Source organism: Agelaius tricolor, unplaced genomic scaffold (assembly GCF_023055355.1).
Source record: "Agelaius tricolor isolate 1412-34295 unplaced genomic scaffold, bAgeTri1.0.p SCAF_22, whole genome shotgun sequence".
NCBI classification, from domain to species: Eukaryota; Metazoa; Chordata; class Aves; order Passeriformes; family Icteridae; genus Agelaius; species Agelaius tricolor.
This window is the reverse complement of record NW_027269282.1, coordinates 11,656,161-11,676,852: the sequence shown is the minus strand read 5'-3', so window position 1 is coordinate 11,676,852 and position 20,692 is coordinate 11,656,161. Positions and strand designations below refer to the sequence as shown.

The following is a 20,692-nucleotide window of genomic DNA, read 5'->3' as shown; positions in this document are numbered from 1 at the left end:
GAGCTGGGCTGTGAGCTGAGCTGGGCACTGGGCAGGCTGGGCTGTGAGCTGAGCTGGGCTGTGAGCTGAGCTGGGCTCTGAGCTGAGCTGGGCACTGGGCAGGCTGGGCTGTGAGCTGAGCTGGGCTGTGAGCTGAGCTGGGCACTGGGCTGAGCTCAGCTGAGCTGGGCACTGGGCAGGGCTGAGCACTGGGCTGAGCTGGGCACTGGGCACTGGGCGGGGCTGGGCTCTGAGCTGAGCTGGGCACTGGGCAGGGCTGGGCTGAGCTGGGCACTGGGCAGGGCTGGGCACTGAGCTGAGCTGGGCACTGAGCTGGGCTCTGAGCTGAGCTGGGCACTGGGCTCTGAGCTGGGCACTGGGCAGGGCTGGGCTCTGATCTCCCCAAGGAAACATTCCAGCTCCTGCCAGCTCAGCTGAGTTACTGGTTCTGCACCAGCTGCTCCACATGGCAATAAACACAGGGATGCTCTCAGGACAGAGATTTCTGGGCACTTTCTGAACTCATCTGGTGAGAGGGCCATTAAATAGCCCCTTGTTCATTCTTCCTTCACCCTGGAGTCCTTGGGGGTGTCTGAGCCTGTCCTGGGTGCTGCATGTGCCAGTCCAGACTGGCACTGGGCTTGGGCTGGCTCAGGGCAAGGTCAGAGCAGGGGTGTGCCCACCCAGGGTTGCTCAGGACACGAGGAGTTGCAGATCCCATTCCTCATCCCAAGCAGCTCAGCTGCCCCATTGGGGTTCCTGCAGAACCTTCCAGGTTGAAGGTTTGGGGGATTCTCACATCTCCCTCTTTGGATTTTCACCAAACTCTGCATTCAGCTCATGCCTGAGGAGGAGCTGTGGCTAATTGTTTGCACTGATTCTTGATTCAGAAATGGAAACTTCAGCTTTGGGTTTATAGCCTCAGGCTTTATCTCCACCCCGTGCTGTCAATCTGTGACAAATATTCCTGGAGCACACTCCATGCCTTGAGTCAAGCTGCCTCTCACCCATTTCAAATTAACACTTCCAATATTTAATTACCCAACGTGTCTCACCAATAGCAATATTCCCCTGAGCACCATAATGAAGGAACACTGAAAAGTTTTCCTCTCTGGAAGTGTTTTTCTGTTAAGGAAAGGCCAAATGAATGTTCCTTATCTCAAATGCACTCTGGAAATAGCCAAAAAATCAAAACTAAGAGAATCCCATGTCCATTTAGAGGGACAGTCTGCTCTCAGTGTACTCACTGCATTGCCTCTGTGCTTTGCTAATTGGTTTAAGGTAGATTTAATGAATGGAATAAAGAAAAATCTAGCTGAAGTTAGTGTAAAAAGCACTGGGAAGTCCTTATCTGATGCCTACAAAAATAGGAAATATCCAAGTTATGCCAGAAAGGCCTCTGAATTTCACTCTGGAGTCATTGGTGTGGTCATGCACAAAAGGGAATGTTTTAAGGCTGTTGACTTAAAAGAGTTTTCATCAATTACTGTAATTTCTTTCTGTTCTTCTGTTTCAGTCTTTGAAGAGGTCTTGGAAATTATGTCTTGGTGGGAAAAAACCTCCAGGGATCAGGGTGGAATTTAAACTCTGTTGGATCTATGCTTTAATCAGCTTCCTATAGGTTTTATTCTTAAAAGACACCAGCAAGATGAGCATCAGTTGTGTGTGAGATACAAATGTCTAAAGACCAACTACTTTAGCAAAATGTATTTTTTCTAACATGGAGTCAAGCACAAAACCCCACAAATTTGTGTTAACACAGAACTTTGAGAGATTCAAATATCTGCTATGAAAATCACATAAATCCTTCTGTAGAAACAGGGGTGGTTCCTATAAGAATACTATCAATAAGGAATATTTAGTACTAAAATGAGTGTTTAGTAAAACAGATGTTAATATTGAAATATATTTAATATTGATACTTACTCATATCAGTAAGGAATATTTAACACACCTTGTCCTCTTTTTTATACATCTGTTGTAATGATATTCCTCTCGTTTTTTTAAATTGTCTTGTACATGAACAGTTGCAAGTGCCAAAGAAGGAAAATTAGAGATATTTGTGAATCTTTTTACTGGGATCTTATTATCTGGAAACTAAGGGACTGGCCTGAGCCAGTGAGGCCACTTCAGTATTCCACTTTTTTTCCCAAATATCTCCCTAAAGTGTTTCCTCTTAGGAGTAAAAATATTCCTCCTGCCAGGCAGATAAATACCCAAGAATTCTGGTGCAGCCCGAGGCATTGGGCTGCATTAATACCCTTGCAAATGTGAGCAGAATTTAGCACTGCAGAGCAGAATGCTGCCAATTAGCAGAGCTTGTTTATTTAATAATTTTGGAAATGCAGTTTTTACACAAATTTTTACTTCATCAAAATTGAGCACAGGGCCTTCCATGGGGTTTGAAGCCGGGTGAGCTCCCACTAAGGAGTTGAAATATTGACTTCAGATATGTCTGAGATTGTTTTGCCAGCCTTAAGGGAAGTAAAATTTTGATAGTTGGTGTTCTCCCTTCCTGTGAACTCAAGGGTTGAACTTCCCCTCTCCCACTTTCCTGTGTCCTTGAGTGCTGTGCTCTTTTAGCTCCACGCTGGTGACCCATACAGGGAACTTGTCTGCAGGGAAATTTGTTCTTCCCTCCCTCTCAGGGAGTGCTCCTTGATGCCTTTCCATTTCCTCTTCCTGGTGAGGTTAATGGGAGCAGGAATCCTCCCAGGAGGGGCAGTTTCACCCATTCAGATGCTCATCCTACAGTTGGTTTTTCCCAGGAATTGGGATGCCCAATTCCTGCAATAACCAAATACCCTTTTCCCTTTGGGATGCCAAATTCCTGCAAATAACCAAATACCCTTTTCCCTTTGGGATGCCCAATATCTGCAATAACCAAATACCCTTTTCCCTTTGGGATGCCCAATTCCTGCAAATAACCAAATACCCTTTTCCCTTTGGGATGCCCAATATCTGCAATAACCAAATACCCTTTTCCCTTTGGGATGCCCAATTCCTGCAATAACCAAATACCCTTTTCCCTTTGGGATGCCCAATATCTGCAATAACCAAATACCCTTTTCCCTTTGGGATGCCCAATTCCTGCAATAACCAAATACCCTTTTCCCTTTGGGATGCCCAATTCCTGCAAATACCCAAATACCCTTTTCCCTTTGGGATGCCCAATATCTGCAATAACCAAATACCCTTTTCCCTTTGAGATGCCCAATTCCTGCAATAACCAAATACCCTTTTCCCTTTAGGATGCCCAATACCTGCAATAACAAAATACTCTTTTCCCTTTGGGATGCCCAATTCCTGCAATAACCAAATACCCTTTTCCCTTTGGGATGCCTAATACCTGCAATAAAATCCATTTTCACTGGCTCCTGGTGGGAGCATTTTCTCTTCTCAGGTTCATTTCCTGTTGCTGGATCATCCCAGCCAGGGCTGATGGAAATGGTTCCAAGGACAGAGCCATTTGTTCCATCTCTCTTTGCCTCCCCACAGACACAGGCTGGTGGAAAATGGGGAAAGGGCTGCTTTGGAGTGTTCCCCTCCAATCCCCTTTGCACCTGGGTATGGGAATGGTGGAGATTTTCTCAGGTCTGTCCCACTGCCCTACCCCCCATTGCTGTCTCTGTACATTTGTTATGAGATGGAACACCTCACATTGATCTGGAAGGCTCTCCTCAAAGCCCACGATGGAGAGAAGATTAAATAAGTGCAAAATAACTTAAAATACTCAGGAAAATATAAATTCTGGGTGGGCTATTGTTTCAGGACAGGCAATGAGTGTAGATGTTCAAGAAGTGGAAAATCTGAGGTGTGAGAGAGCATGGCTATTGATATCTGCTTAACAAACTGAATGAAAGAACATCTCTTGGGAAACTTATTTCAATATAGGCCCCTATCAGACCTGGCTTTTCTCTTTTGCAAGAGTTCCAAGACATATTCTGATTTCCATCCCTTGATGACACACAGGAAGGTCTGGGCCAGGAAGGAGGAAGCAGCTTTAGGATCTTTAGGATCCTTCCCTCACAACAACTCCCTTTGTCCTGTTCCTTCTGTGTGATGCTCCTTTTCAAAAGTCAAGAATGAGCTGAACCCCTCTGCCTGCCTTTTCCCCCCGCCCTGTTCTTATCTTCAATCTTGTGTTCCCATTTCCAATTTTCACAGCTAGGATTTAAAATCACTCTGTTTCTCTCTCAGATTTTAAATTGAATTTACTCAGATAAATATGACTGTAAGTGTTACAGGGAAGTGGGGCCTGGGATGGGACACTGCTGGTGGAAATTCCTGTTTTGTGTAGTGATGACCATAAATATAAAAAAAAAAAAGGAGAAATGAGATCAATTTAACCTCTCAGCTATAGATTATTATTTTATTATTTCAGAGGATTTTTATGGAATGGTGCCTCACATGAAAAAAAGAACAGCTAATTTTGAGTAATTGCCTTTCAGTACACAATTTCACTTTAATTATTGAGTTTTTGGAGGCAGGGTCTGGGGGAGGAGACCAATTAGGAACCCAGAAAGAGCACAGAGTAAGAAATCATACATAGAAAAATATGGGTTAATTTATTGTTGTAATTTGGAGAAGACATTTTTCTAACCAGTCCCAAAAAAACCTCTGCTGTTATCAGTAAAGTTTTAAGTAAAATTCAAACCTTTATGTTAGAATTAAAGCAGGGAGACAATGGGAAGCTGCCTATTTGTGAATGAGAGTGAGAGCAAAGGGGATCTGTTAAGACTCAGCTGAGTGACAATCCCAAATTAAACTAATTACTCCAATTAAGCACTGCTGAGGAGAAATGGGGGAAAATTAACCATGGGAAGGACCATCAGGTGGGCTTCTTCCAGGTACCACTGAAAAAGAGCCTGAGTAGTTACTGGGTTTTAATTCCCTCCAGGAGCAATTAGATATTCTGCACTGAACACTGAGTACATCAGCAGTAATTAAGGTGAGATAAAATATTTAAGTGGAAACAGAGTGGCTTTTTCCTGAGCAGTAGTACCAGATGTCTGTGGGGAGCTCCAAGGGACACCAAGAGTTGCACAGGAGATGCAGCAAATGTGAACGTTCCTGTTTGCCTCCCTGGGGAGGAGCTGGGCCATGGATCTGCTGTAGAAGTGGTCCAGGCATCCCTGGATGAGCTTAGGAAACATTTGCTATCCAGAGGCCAATTCCTGTGCTGTGGGATCTGGGAGAAGTTATCCTTGAAAGGCAGCTCTGCTGCAGGTGAGGAGGAGTTCATTTGATGCTTTGCTTTCGTGTGTTGTCTTCACTGAAGGGGTGTATCACACTCCAGTTTGTGCTTTTTCTCTAAGTAAACACCCATTTCTGCTGGCAAGGACAAGCTGGTTTTATTGGCTCCCCTCTATTGACAGCTTCTGTGGTAGCAAATAGATTATCAGGGACAACTAAAATAGCTTTTATTTGTTTTCTCTTCCTGCTTGTTCCATACTCTGGAAAGTCTTGCTGATTTTCCTGGTGTAAGGGCTCAGGCTTGAAGATTTCTCTGGAGTTTGTGCTCAGTGCAAGGGCAGGGCTGGCAGAAGCTTTGGCATTCAGGTGCAGCTGTAATTGCAGGAGTCCAGCAGCAAAACTCCCTCTTCCCAAACTCCTGGGCTCCAAGGATGCATCTGGAATGTTCCCTAATGCCTTGGGAGGGCTGCCCTAGAGCAGAGGCTGGACAGAGCTCCAGAATAAAGCAGGGATTTATTCAAAGCATCTCCTCCATGGATCCACCCTGGGCAGCACCAGAGCCCAGCCAGGGCTGCACCCAAGATGAACCAAAATGGCCCCAAAATGCACGGCCGGGCACGGGCTCTGTCCCTGGGATCAGTTCTGCTCCATTTGCACCTTGCAGTTCATTGTCCCATTCCAGCTTTAGCCCCTGCAGTCCCACCCTGCTTGTTTTTCTCTCTCCAGCCCACGGGGTTTGTGCTCTGGGGCTGAGATTTGGATCATTTGTCCTTGGTGCCCAGCTGGAGCAGGAATTGTTTTGTCTCCCTGCTCTGTGCACAGAGCTCAGCATCCCCTGATGTGAGCCCAGACCCACACACTAAAGCAGCACAGAATGGGAAAAAGAGAAAAGCCAAACCTGAGGCATCCCCCAGAGCCACTGAGGTGTCACAACCTGGATTTTACTGAATATTCCTTAATTAAGTGTTAGGTCACAGGAGTGTGAATTGTATCTGTGTCCAGGGTCTCTGTCCAAAAGCATCTGATATTTCTGGTGGAATTACGGGTTTGGGAAGAGAAATTGGCCTCTGCACACAAACCCCAACCTGGTTTGCTCCTGTGCTACAGTTTGCTTCCACCTCTGGTGAGCTGGAGCAGCATTTCTGGGAGAGATGTGAAAATCCAGGTGATGGGAGCCAGGCAAGTGAAAAGCAAGGTTTGTGGAGGCAGGAGGGTGTGCAGGAATCCCAGGGTTCCTCAGGGATCTGCCTCTCCCCCTGGAGCTGGGCTGGAGGAGCAGCAGGGATGGCTCAGGCTGAGGGGATCCAGCAGCTCCTTCATTCCCCACCAGGGCAGTGTCTGGGGGAGCAGCAGCCCGTGATTAAAGTGCTCCCAAGTGCTGTCCTTTGATGGTGAGGGAGGTCTGTGCTCCCCTGTGGATCCCTCATTACCATTAATGAGGTTCAGGGCTGCACATCAAAAGCAGGCCAGTGGCAGCAATGCTGATTTTACACTGCACAAGTGAATATTTGCATCTTGGAGGGCTCCTGGAGAGCTGCTGGGCTCAGTGGGTTTGGGTCTTAAGGGGTTTTTTAGGAGCCTTCTTATTTTGTCATCTGCTTTTGTTTCATTTTTGAGCTGCCACGGGAAAAAATATTTATTTAACTACTTTATAAACATGTAGTTAAATAAATAAAACATAGTGGAAACCTCTTAAGGACAAGTTGGGGAAAGTACTAATCACTTGTGCCATTTGTTGTATTAAGTATTGGTTTCAATCACTTTTCTCCTTTTTGAAAAATGATCTCAAGGAAGCAGAACATAAGGTCACCCTCATTTTGGTCATTCAAAGGCAGAACTGGAGTCTCCAGATGTGAAAATACCCAGCCAGGTATGCCATGAAAACAGCATCCACTTGAATGGAAACACACTTTTTCTAGCACTTCTCCAGATTTAAAAAAAACCAAAAACCTCAAATAAATAAATGAATAAAGCTTAAAAAAAAGACAAAAGGTCAGGGTGAAATGGGAAAGAAATCAGAAACAGAGTGTGGGAAAGGACACTTCAGTCTAGTGAGTGGTTCTCTTTTTTTCTTGTAGACGTCTTGCAGCATCTTGGAGCTGCAGAGCTGTTAAATGTTAGATAATCAAACCATCAGTAGTTAGCACAGAATTCCCTGACCCCTCTCAGTTGGTTTTCAGCTGTTCAGACCTCACTTTGCATTTTTCTGTCTGGCAGCTTAGAGCCATTAAACTCTAGAGTCAGCAGAATTGTCTGGAATTACCTCTGTTACAATTTGAGGAAAATGAAATTATCTTTCAGATGTAAACAGTTTCTAATTAAACTCTGAAGCTGTTTATGTTCCCAAACCAGTCTGAGCTGAGCTCGGCACAAAGACAGACTTCTTTGTTGTCTTTTTCTTTTTTTAATAAGGTTGATATACTGATGTAATAAATTACTTGTGACAGAGCTAGGTCTGTTGTGCCAGCAGTGCAACTGCTTTTTTTTAAAAAAAAAACCTTAAGCAACATATCCCTCTGCCCCAGTAATTTAGCACATTGCATTCTGGTCCTTCCTTTAGTAGGAAACAGCCACGAGATTACAGAATAGATTTATGTCAGTCTTTCCCTTCACTCCAAATAGCCCCATGTCTGCAGTGCATTTGGCCTTCTTTTTTTTGTTAATAATTTCCATGCCTGGCAGATATATTTAATTTTTGTGCTAAATAAGATCTGTGTTGAAGAATCAGTAGCGTTGGTCGAAATCCATTTAATTTTCCCCAGCCCTTTGCAGGAGTGGGTCACTGTTAACAATTAGCACACAGAACTGTGGGGCAAGAAAAAGAAAAAGGATAATTGCTTTTTATTTAGTTTAGTCTTTCCCATTTCAGTAGATGTGCTGTTAGGAGGGAAAATAATTGGCTTTGCTGGTGTACTCTGAAGGAGAACTCCCAGATTGACAGCCTGACTTTGCTGTAAGTGAAGCTGACAAGGAGAGAGGTGACTTCTCAAATGAAAGCACATTTTACTCCTGGTGTGATTATTTATAGCAGATACTTAAGGACAAGCAGGGGTTTCTGCCACGAGATGTATCCACTTTTCCTGGCCTGGATGCTGGGATGAGAGAGCTCAGCTGCCTTTTGTCTTGTTGCTGTAATATCCATAGGAAATATAGCTCTGAGAGGGACATTTTTCTCCTGCAGTGCTGCTATTGCCATGACCCACAAGAACAAATCATATCAGGACATTTCCCTTTATCTTGGCTGTTTCATCCAAAAAAAAAAAAATAGAAAAAGAAGAAAAAACAAACCCCAAACTTTTCAACCTGCAGGGATAAATCTGCAGAGCAGGATGTGGAGAATTAAGCACCCAGTGTCCAGTTTTAATTGGTGTTAATGAATTCCAAATTCCTGGCTTGAAAACGGGAACATACCTTAAAGGGCAAATCCTTCAGGTCACATGAAAGCTCCTTTTTGAGCATGTGTTGTGTGCCCAGGAGCACTTGAAGGAGCTGGTGTGGCCTTGCAAGGCTGAATCCCTGTCAGGAACTGGTGCCCACAGCTGCACTGGCCACAGTTGTCATGGGAATCACAGAGCCCTTTGTGCCTGCAAAAGGTTGCAGGTTTTACCCTGACAATTCCTTCCTGCAAAGCCATTCTTGATCTTTTCTGATGTCAGAGCCTGCCAGGGAGGGCTGGGCACGTTCTCCTGGTGGCAGCAATGCAGGGAGGCTCCATTTCAGCCTTTGGAAATGGATGATGCAGCCCCAGCGGTGGGTTAGGATCAGAAACCACCTATTTTAGAGTAAAGGCACTAAAAATGAACAGGTGAAATAACTTTGGTGTCCTAGAGAGCCTTTCTGTGGCCTCTTTCAGCATGGAAATTGTGTTCATCTCCACCCCTGGCAGCCAAGCACCACCAGGTGAGAAATCCAGAGTTGGGATGAAAACTCTCGTGGGTTTCAATAAGGCCAGGATTTCATCAGGATCCATGTGGGGTTGTTTTAGATTTATCAAAAGCCTTTCACTCCTGTGAGTGAAATTTTAATTTGCTCATTAAGGATCCCTAAGTCTTGGATCATGGCTGGATCCATCCTGTCCTCATGGCTTGAAATAATTAAATAAATACAATGTGGATGCTAATTTTTTTTGTTCCAGCTCTGTGAAAAAGAAAGGGGAAGGTAGAAAAAAGGATTCCTTGTTATATATTTATATAACAAGGAATATATATTTAGGATTTTATATATATATGTTATATATTTAGGATTTCTTTAAGAATTCCATTTCCACTCATCTGAGGTGTTTTAGGTGTTATGGGGTAAAGAGCTTTTTTCTCATAGCAGAAGAAGAGAAGGTGAGAATGCTGGGGAAATTCAGACTAATTTCTGGCACTGTTTTTCCTCACTTATCTTTCCTTTGGATCTTCCCAAAGAACAAGAAATTGAGCAATGATCCTGCTGCCTTGGAGTCCTGATTTATTAAGAGCCTGGGTAGCAGAGATGCTAAGTGAAATCAATATGAGCCTGTCCCCCAGGTATTTATTGTTCCCAGCCTTTTGCAAGCTCAGATTCTTTTCTCCAGCACCCCCATCTCACCAAGGGGCATTTCCATGCACTCCATTCTCTGCTCCTGCTCTTCCCAGGGAGCAGCTTCTCCATCCAGAGGGCTGATCCCTGGGGTTTGTCTGGGCCAGGAAGGTTCTTGTGGGTCCCTTCCAACTCAGGATTTCCTGTGAATTCCCTTCTCCCTGGCCTGGGTTTCTCCTCATTGGGTTTAGCCCTATTTTGGATCCATTTCCCTTAACTTGGTGTCATTTGATCCATTTGATCTGCTCACCTGATGTCCAGGCTCATTCTCACCCAAACCCATCTCTGAGCACCATCTTTATGACTGGTCTGTCCATCAATCTGATTCCCAAAATCAGATTTTTTTGTTTTTTTTCATCCCTGTCTGCTCCTGGCCCATTGAAAAAAAATCAATTCCAAGGTTTTTCAAGGGAGAAAATTAGAATGTAACAGCCTGGAACAAAAGCAGATTGTAAAATCATGTTGGGAACTAACCAAAGCACCTTTTCCCTAATCAGAAATCAGCAGGAAGCTGATCTCCAGCTCTGGTTTGGACCATTTGTCTTTATTTGCTCGTCACATGCTGAGGATGTTGTGTTTTGTGTGACAAAATTTAAACTCAGGGCACTCTGCTTGTGCTCCTTATCCAGATTTTCCCTCACTGCTGGGAGCTGCTGGCAGGCACAGGGTGTCTGCATCCTGCTGTTCCTTAGCCTGGGACCAGCCCTGACCTGGCCTTTTCATCCCTCCCTCTGCTCTGCCTTGCTTGCTGACTTTTCCTGCAGTCAGCATTGGATCAGCCTCAAATTCTAAGCAGTAGATTGTGAAACCTGAACTCTCAGCAATCCAGCAAATTTTTATTAATGAGGTAGTGGTCTAAAAGGAAACAGAGCAAGAGATGAGCCAGAGGCAAATTCAAACTGATTCCAGCCCCTTGCCTTGGCTGTCTGGTTTCCAACAGGAAGAACAGTTGTCTGAGTTCAATTCCCATGGAGCTTTTGCAATGCAGATAACTCCAGCACAGAGTCAGGATCCTGTCAGGGCTGATAAATTGGTTTAGTGTTGCTTCACCCCCAGAACACAAAGGAAAGTCACAACAGGCCTCTCCTCCAAGAAAAAACTTCTCTGACCATCTATTTGTCAAAGGGAAAGTAACTGCTAATAATGTTTTATTTGGCAGTTTTGTGACTGCCACAACAATCTATACTGTATAAAGCCATTAAGTGTTGTTGCCTTGCAGAATGGATTTTTGGGAACCATCCAGGCATTTGTTCTGCCCTGAAGCCCCCCATTCAGAGTTGTAAATCTGTCTTTTTGAATATTCCAGGTAGTTAAAATTGCACCTTCTGTGTGAAGGGAGAGGCCAAGCCTCAGCTGGGGCTGTGTCAGTGCAGTCTGGGCACCTGGAGGGAGATTGCTGGAATTCATTCTGGGAATCTGCACTATCCCCAGGGGAAAATTAAAACAAACTTAAGGCATTTGTGTGCAAAGCTTAAATGCTTCCTTGGAAAGGCTTTCCTTCCAATAAGCCTGGAAATTCCACTGTAGCACAGCAAGGCTCCAAGCAGACATCAATTAAATGAACACCAGTGTGAGATATCCCAGTTATTTATTGGAAGGGTGAGCAGCCACCACAGAGTGAGGGTGACAAAAGCTGCAGGAGAAATCTGGGCTTGTTTTGGAGTCACTGACCACAAACTCAGACAGAAGAGCTTTGATGTCATCTCTAACTACATGGCCCAGTTCTGTGCTCTACTTTATCCATGCTCCAGGGATTAAAACTCTAAAAGAGGAGCAGGGGAGTGAAAAATAGGCTAGAAAAATAAGTGTGGGTTGTCAGACGTCCTCTACCTTTTGAAGCAAACTTCCTGTTTAAATGCTTTATCTGTAGATAAAACCACTCTTCCTTTTTAGCTAAATCCTTCCAAATCACCTGAAAAAGATGTGCCCATCAGCTCTGGGACTCATATCTTGGGTACATCTGCCATGTGCTGCTTCCAAGAGCCCAAAGGCTCCTCCAGCTTCCTCCCTCCTCCTAATTTTCCCAATTTGCTGTTGGGAAAAGCTTTAGGTGTGAAACAATCTGCAGATACCTTTAACTCCCCTTTTATTGTGCTGGTTGGGTCAAAAACTGCATTTGTGCCTTTCTCCCTCAGAAGTACTTAGCAATTAAGACATTGTTTAAATAATGGATTAAAAAGCCCTCCCATATTATGGCACTTGTCTAATTAATAGATTAAAAAGCTCTTCCACATTTTGGCACTTGTCTAATTTGAAACAATTGCTACTAAAACGTGAGGTGTAGGAAATAACGTGTAGTGACAGAACTTGATACATGAAGGGATCTGTAGTATTTGAACACCTATTTCAATATCAAAGAAAACTGGATTTTATCTCCTGCTTGACACCTAATTCTATGAAGTTCTTTATGCTTACTAATTCATTAACATACTTGCTGTACAGAAGAGCTGGAGTGTCAAAAAATGTCATCTCATAGCAAATTCACTTTTATTCTGGTAGGCTCATCTCTCTTAGGAGCCCATAAAAAGTTGTTTTCAAAAGGTGGAGAGCAGTAATAAAATCTAGAAGGTTAAAACCAAGGGGATGCTTTTGAGTGCAAAAGAATTACATCAATTAGATCAGGACTTAAAAGGGGGCTGGAAAATTGTCACAGTTCCTTGAAATCAACACCTCCCTGGGTCTAGAAACATTTATGCTGCTTGAGTTTCTGCCTTCTAGAGGTTTATTCTTGGGTTTCTCCCTCTAGTGCTGCCATTTTTCTGTGGAAAAATCAGTTACACCTGTATTCCCAAAACCAACCCTATCTCTGTTCTTTAATTTAGTTTCCACCCCCTCATTTTTATGTTCTTATGTAAAACTGGAATATGCAACAGAAAATTCACATATTTCTGTGTCAGGCATTTTCTAGAGTCTGAGCAAGGGTGAGCTCCAACTCCCATCTCCATACTCCAGTAAAAGAGTCTGCATTGCTCATCCCCTCCAAAATTCAGGAATTTTGGAGATTAAGGAGAGTAAATATTCATATTTTTGAATCTCAAAGGGTCCTTGGGTCGAGACAGACACAAAGTCACTGTGGTGGTCAGTTCAGACAAGGTGTTGTCATGGAAAATGTTGGAAATTCAGGTGTTGGACCAAGGAAACTTCTGACTCAGCACCTCTCTTGTCTTCAAGCACCTTCATGCTCCTAAATGCACAGCTGATGCCAGAGCTATTTCCAGCTATGGCCCCTCAGGTTTGGGTTCTCAGGAATTCTGGGCAAAGTTCAGTCCCAGTTTTCTGCACCTTTGGCAATTAGCTAGCCAACAGTTGTTTCCATAAGCATGCTCAAAGAAAAAAAAAAAAAAAAGTCCCTTTTAAAATTAATATAATCTCCAATTATCATATTACCTCAGGGAGGGAGGTCTGGTGGTACTTAACAGAGCTCTTTGGGGCTCTTGTGCATTTTAATTGAGTGAATAATTGTAAAACACTTCAGGGTCTTTTGGTAAAAGGCTCTGTATAAACATTGCCATAATGCTGAATAATCAGGTTGTGATGTGAACTGGAAGAAATGAACCCTATAAATAGATGTGTTGAACCCTATAAATAGATGTGTATATACATATAGTGTCTGTCTGGGTGTGTACACCAACATTTGGGACAGAACAATGCAGTTCCTTCAGAAAAATCCTGTAGCTCTTGAATAAGAAATAGAAAGTGAGATTGGCTAGTGATAATCATAATAATCAAAATGATTCTAGGATACGGTGAGCCTGTAGTTTATCCTGCTGTGCAATGGATAGAGAATTCCCAGAATTATTGTGTTACCCCTTGAGTGCTTGGGAAACACAAATCTGCGGTGTTTTATGGTGCAGGAGCTCAGGGGAGGTGGGCCCAAGGTTCTGAGGTGTGGACAGACAGGATTTGGAGGAATCAAAGGAGTTCCACCTTTCCTGAGGTGCTGCTGCAATGCAGCTGGAGGGGTTTGGGTCTCCTGCAGCCCAAGGCAGTGCTCCTCCAGGCATATTCCAGATGGAGCAGTGGGGAGGGAGGAATGGGAACATCCCAGCCTGAGCAGGGGGAAGGACAGGAATGGGAACATCCCAACAGCCTGAGCAAGGGGAAAGACAGGAATGGGAACATCCCAGCCTGAGCAAGGGGAAGGACAGGAATGGGAACATCCCAGCCTGAGAAGGGGGAAGGACAGCAATGGGAACATCCCAGCCTGGACAGTGGGAAGGGTGGGAATGGGAACATCCCAGCAGCCTGAGCAGGGGGAAAGACAGGAATGGGAACATCCAGCAGCCTGGGGAGGACAGGAATGGGAACATCCCAGCAGCCTGAGCAGTGGAAGGACAGGAATGGGAACATCCCAGCAGCCTGAGCAGTGGAAGGACAGGAATGGGAACATCCCAGCAGCCTGAGCAGTGGAAGGACAGCAGTAGGAATATCCCAGCAGCCTGAGCAGTGGGGAGGGTGGGAATGGGAATATCCCAGCAGCCTGAGCAGTGGAAGGACAGGAATGGGAACATCCCAGCAGCCTGAGCAGTGGAAGGACAGGGATGGGAATATCCCAGCAGCCTGAGCAGGAGGAAGGACAGCAGTAGGAATATCCCAGCAGCCTGAGCAGTGGAAGGACAGGGATGGGAACATCCCAGCAGCCTGAGCAGGAGGAAGGACAGCAGTAGGAATATCCCAGCAGCCTGGGCAGTGATCACAGATCTGCTGTGACCTGCACGGATCAGCAGCCACTGCCTCTCTCCTCAGTGCTCTGCCTGTCTCATCTCCTCAGCCTGTAATTTTCTGGGGCAGTGGCTCAGTTCCTGTGCTTGTACTCTCCTGTCATTCAGCCCCTGAGGAAGGGGAATTCCTCTGGAATGGAGATGACGGAGATGAGCTTTTATATTTCATAAAAAAAAAAAAAAAGGAAAAGAAAAGAAGCCTGTGCTGGGCGACGAGGTGCTGGTACAAAGAATCCTCTCTTCTTAAATGGGACTTGACAGAGTGCTGATGCCACTTCACTTAGTTAATGGAAGGAGCCATCTAATACAGGCTAAATTGCAGAACTGCCTAAAGGAACCTGGCATTTGGAGGGCTGCAGTGCTTGAAATATAAATGAATGGGACAAGCCCAGGCTCTGTTTCCCAAGGAATCGATTACCAGGGATCCTCTGACAACTGTGAAGGTCTTATTTGCAGGAGCAGGCAGAGCTATTTTTGTTGGAAACTGGGATATTTGTTGCTGGGGATTAAACACATCTTTAAAGCACCAAGGAGACACCAAGGAATGCTGTGGATTCAAGAGGGGCAGAAAGACTGAAGTGATTTTCCTTGCTGCAAAGCCACTGAGGAGACTGATGGTAGTGCTGGGAACAATTTGAGTTCTGTTGCATTGTATCCACAGCCAGAACAGTTTGACAAAATGATCCATTGTGTATTAAATCTCCAGATTCAGACAGTGTAAAAAATGCATGGGACACAGCATTTTGGAATAAGAGTGAGGCTGGACTGAGGTGTCCTTTCTCTTTCCAACTGTAAAAAGAAATAAGGATCTGTAACAGAAAATGTCTTGAGTGGAGATGAATGGAGCATAAAGACTGCTGATGAATTTTTCACCTCTGGAATGTTCTCCATGGCATTTATGAGCTGGTTTTCCAACAGAGCAAGTGTCTGAGCTACCACAGGAAGCACAAAGGTCCCTGTTTAGGTATCACTGAAATCTTGGAGACAGGTCAAGGGCTGACTTCACTGGAGACCCCATTTCCTTCTGCCATCCTAAGGCAGCTCCTTCCAGGTGAGATCAGAAGCCTCTTTACAGGGCAGTGGGAGGAAGCTCCTGTATTTGTTCAGAGGATGAATTCTTTTCACATCCCCATCCCTGCAGCATTTTTCACAAGCTCCAGATCCACCCAGACATTGGTTTGAGCACTGCTGACATCTGATATCTGTGACTTCCCTTCCCATCCCATCTGCCAGGCATTTCATTCTTCTGATGAAACAGCTCTGAAATTGCAAAGACAGACAAAATACAGCCTAAAAATCACAACAATCAAGTGCTGTGGCCGTTACATGGAACTTTATTGGTCAAGAAAAGAAGACTGGTTGGGTATCAGAGTATCACATTAAAGATCAATCAAGTTTCCAATGAAATACCAATTGGCACCAATTGATGTGGAACCTTCTTCTGCATGGTGTGGTTACCCTGAAGTTTCTCTGTTTCCACCAGCTGGGTTTATTTCTGGGTTTTTACTGCTTTATTCGGGGATTACTTGGTAAAGAAGCGTTTCAGGAAATGTCATCATGTGCCATGTGCTGCACTGATGTCAGCTGAGGAAATCAGTGTCAGGAGCAGGAAAAGCCAGGAGATGAATGGATCTCTGGGTTCAAAATAGGAAACAGCTTGAATTTCCTTTGTGGGGGGGGGAAACATAAAGCCCATTCATCAGCAATGACACAATTCCACCTCTGGCACAGAGAGAGGACTCTGCCCTCCTGCTGGTGGACAGACACATCCATGCCAATGATCCTGGGAATCCAGGGGTGCCAAGGAACTGCCCTGGAACAGTGACAGTTTTGCCTGGGGAGCTGTCCTCATGACCTGTGTGTGGCTGAGAGGTGTCACATGGAAATCTGCATTAATTGTGCTCCTGAGTGGATTTCATTCCCCAAGAGGTGTCTCCTTGTCTCACCCTTATCTCACTTTGGATATCAAAGCTGTGCCACTGAAGAGCAGGACCTTGCCTGGATGATGCAGTGTTCATTTACTCACACTTTGATATGAGGGCCCTGTCTGATCAAGCCCTCATCAGGGTTTATCAGTCAGGTGTATCTGGGTTTCTTTGGTTTCTTTGGTTTTTATGCACCCATCTGCTTGTTCACAGTACGTACACAGAATTTTGTGAGGTTTCTTCCCAGTCACACTCAGGGTAGGGCAGAAGTTTGTGGTGCCCTGTTGAGAACATCTCCAATTGCTCAATATAAAATGGTCAGTAGTTTTCTAAGAGCCTTTATTTTCTGTTCCATTACTCCAAGTACCTTCCCTGTCCTCCCTTGGGGCCCAGCTAGCAGCCTGGCTCCTACCTCCTGCTATTCTGAAATTTCTTTATTTATCTTAGACTCTGTCATTTTGCTGAAACATTGATATTTTCCAGCAATCAGCTTATTACATGGAGATGCCTATTAGCTTTCTGAAGTCATATGTCAGTGAAACTCAAAACTGTTTAGTTTAACTTGACAAGCCCTATAGTGATATTGGAAAATTATTTTCTTCTTCAGACTCATGTTTATGTTCTTTTCCAATGAGCTGGCTGTTTTATTGCAAAAGAAACTGTAAAAGAGGTAATTCTAACTAGGCAAAAAATATATTCTGTTCTGTAATGTATCCATAACCTCCTAGAAGATCCTAATTAACTTCCTTATGTCAGCATAGGAAGCTCTATTGCATTTGTAGTTGCCAAACATTTCTTTCTTTTTAATAGAAATTATCCCTTTCTAAGACCTAGGGGCATCATCATTCCCAAAACAAGCTTTTCATCTGAGGATATCAGAAACACCAGGAGATTAATGGAAGGCTGAAGTTCAGCAGTGCAGAATTTCTGTCTGTTATCTTGTTTGTCTGCAGAGATAACAATCCTAATGACACGTGGGTGACACAAAGCACTCAGTGAGTAAAGTGGAGTTGCCAGGTTGGCTCCTGAGCTGCTGAAATGTTGAGTTTCTGCTGGACAAAGGTATCAGGCTGAGGGGAGAAGCTGTTTTACACCATGTTTGTGACACAGGTTCAGTTTAACTCAAGGTGGACACGAGATATTTGGGGAAATTGTTTCCTTCAAGGTGGGGAGGCCCTGGCAGGGGTTGCCCAGAGAAGCTGTGGATGGAGCAGCCACAGGAGGTGTCCAAGGCCAGGCTGACGGGGCTTGGAGCACCCTGGGGTAGTGGGAGGTGCCCCTGGAGGTGGCATCAAATGGTCTCCAAGTCCTTTTCCAGCCCAAACTGTCCCTTGGCTCTGGTTCCATGACAGCACAGAGCAGTCACAGCAGGATGACACCTTGGGCTGGAGTTTTTCTGTTCTGTTTTGGTGTGCAGCTTTAGCTTTATATGAAGTGTTACTGGGATCTTTGCACAGGTGATGGAGACAAAACAATCCTGCTCTAGCTGGAGACTCCAGGACAATCTCCTCAAACTTCAGGCCCAAAGCACAAACAACATGGAAAGAGGAGGGTGGGCAAGCAAGAAAGGAGGAGGAAACTTCATTGTTTGAAGTTGTTAATTGGGCAGTTAATCCTATATGCAAATGGACTAAAACTTATAAAAATGTGAGATCTCATGCCCAAGCTCTCTTGCTTCCATCTTGGAGCCATCTGGGCACTGCCAGGGTGTGGCCTTTGGAGGCACCTCAATAAATCTCCACTTTATTCCTCTGAACTCCCTCTGGCCTCTGCTGCAGCTCCCCAAGGCATCAAGGACACCGTGCCATCAGCCAGGCCCTGGTGTCACTTGGTCCCTCACTCATGAGGCAAACTGCAAATTCCTCAGCAGAAATGGAATTGAGTTCTGCCAGAGAAGAACAGCAATTACCTGCTGGCATTTGTGCTGCACTGGACTGTTCTGTTCTCACTGGCTGGGGGTTCTGCAAAAGGAGTGGGAGCTGCTACATGTCTGCACAGCAGGGTCCAACCTGCACTCAGCACTGGGAATTCCAAACAGGAAGATTTTCAGCCTGCTGATTTAAAATTATTATTAAAATATTTAATATAATATAATATAATATATAATTATATATAATTATATATAATATATACCATAATATAATATAAATATAATAATATCATTATTATATTTTAAATTATTTACAGCCCTGCTGATTTAAAATAAAAACTGTCTTTGCTTTAATCATACAGTTCCCAAGCTCAGCTTTGATGAATTGCAGAAGCAGGCTCTTATCAAGTAACAGTGGGTTTTTTCTTTAGTCTTTTTTTTTTCCTGAAAAGAGCAGGAAGTTTGCCATTCTACAGAGCAAGATGAATGAATTTGCCATTTGAGGCTGAATTTTCCAAGAAGGATTAGGATCTTTTGCAGTCCTGCAAATGCAGGATACTACTTGCAAACCCAGCATTTCTCTAGGCTCATAATCATCATTTGCATTATAACTCCATAAGCAAAAGAGGGAGAAGGAATTTCAAATGTAAACACTTCCAATCCTTAACAGCAGCTACAAATTGAAGTGAAAAAGTGAAAATTCCCTTGCTCATAGTCAGAAATTATCATTATTATTATTATTAATGGGTTGAGCTCAATTTCACAGTGAACTGCTGTATCTCAATTTTGTGTGATAAAAAGTGAACACAATCTTCTGGTTGAGGCACAGATGTGCTGAAATGTCACCAGTGTGACAGGAGAGTGAGGTTTTCATCTGATATAACAACCTTCCCTTTGTCTCCATGTGGTTTTTCTCCAGCTATCCATTCCCCATGGTCTTCAGCAGCTGCAGCAGGAAGGACCTGGAAAACAGCCTGGAGAAAGGAGTGGGGATGTGTCTCTTTAACCTGCCTGAGGTCAAGGAGTCCTTTGGTGGCCAGAAGTGTGGGAATGGCTACGTGGAGGATGGAGAGGAGTGTGACTGTGGGGAGCCTGAGGTAAGAGAGTGTGGTGGGCTTTGAGGGACCCCAGGATGAGGGGAGAGATGAGAATCTTGACTCCCATGTTTCAGAAGGCTGTTTTATTATTTTATGATATATATATTATGTTAAAAGAAAATGATATATTAAAACTATACTAAAAGAATAGAAGAAAGGAGACATCAGAAGGCTAGCAAAGAATGAATAATAAAAATCTGTGACTCTCAGAGCCTTGACACAGCTGGACCACAATTGGTCATCGAGTAAAAACAACTCACATGCAACCAATCCAAGATGTACCTGTTGGTGAACCATCTCCAGATCACATTCCACAGCCATCAGATACTCATGGTGTACATTTCTTTTCTGAGGCCTCTCAGCTTCTCAGGAGAAAAGTCCTGGCAAAGGGATTTTTCAGAAAATGTGTCAGTGACAGGACACCACCTGGGAAATGCTGCTCATGTCCTGCCTGCAGGATTTTGGCAGTGGAGGCTTGGTTTGGTGGGCTTGGTGTAAGACAGAGCTCTCACTTCTCTGCTTCTGTCCCATCAGCTCAAACCTCAGAGCCTCAGAAGAGCAGGGAGCCTCGAGTGCATTCGAGATGGGAAAGTTTAGGCAGGGCTTGGGTTAAGAATGTGCTCAGTTCATCCTTAGAGAGCAAACTCTGGCTTGTCCAGCAGACTGGCCATGACCTCCTGGTCCTAGAAGTTCCTTTCAGCATTAGCTAATCTGCTAAACTCAGAAGAAGTTTGAGAACTTGGCTGGAATTTCTCAAGAAAACGTCAGTTAGTCGAAGGTTTGTTTCCATCAATAAGAAGCCACTCTTATAGTTATAGTTATATATTTATGTTAATATTTATATTTATAAAATTCTTGAATTGTATTTAAATTTGTATTTATTTATATTTATGTCAACATAACCACAGAAACTGTGCAGTCCTAGAATGCTTTGGGTTGGGGACCATAAAGATAATCTCATTTTCCCCCTGCCATTTCACTTATTCACTATCCCAGGTTGCTCCAAGCCCTGTCCAACCTGGCCTTGGACACTTCCAGGGATCCAGGGGCAGCCACAGTTTCTCTGGGAACCCTGTGCCAGGGCCTCACTATCCATATCTATAGAATTATACAAATAGAAATATTAATATTGGCCAAGTATTTTTCATTGCAGCTTCAGTTTTTAGGTCCAAGACCTTTCCTCCTTCCCTGTAGGATTTTTCTTTCCCTCTAGTCAGTTACCTCCCAACAGAAAGAGTCTTCACTGCCTCCCAAACACATTGCTGCTGCATCCAAGATTGTTCCATTTAGTTTAGTGACTGTGTCAGAGGACTCCTGAGATCAGCAGGAGATAGGCAAAAC

The 20,692-nt window shown here is 44.2% G+C and overlaps 1 protein-coding gene across 2 annotated transcripts in view; it reads left to right on the top strand.

Moving 5' to 3' along the window:
- ADAM12 (ADAM metallopeptidase domain 12) overlaps positions 1 to 20,692 on the top strand; it is a 185,464-nt gene that overhangs the window by 134,460 nt on the left and 30,312 nt on the right. For both annotated transcript variants that reach the window (XM_071446201.1, XM_071446200.1), the window contains one exon: positions 19,174 to 19,351. In XM_071446201.1, the coding sequence (XP_071302302.1) occupies positions 19,174 to 19,351 (178 nt within the window). The remainder of the gene's footprint in view (positions 1 to 19,173; positions 19,352 to 20,692) is intronic.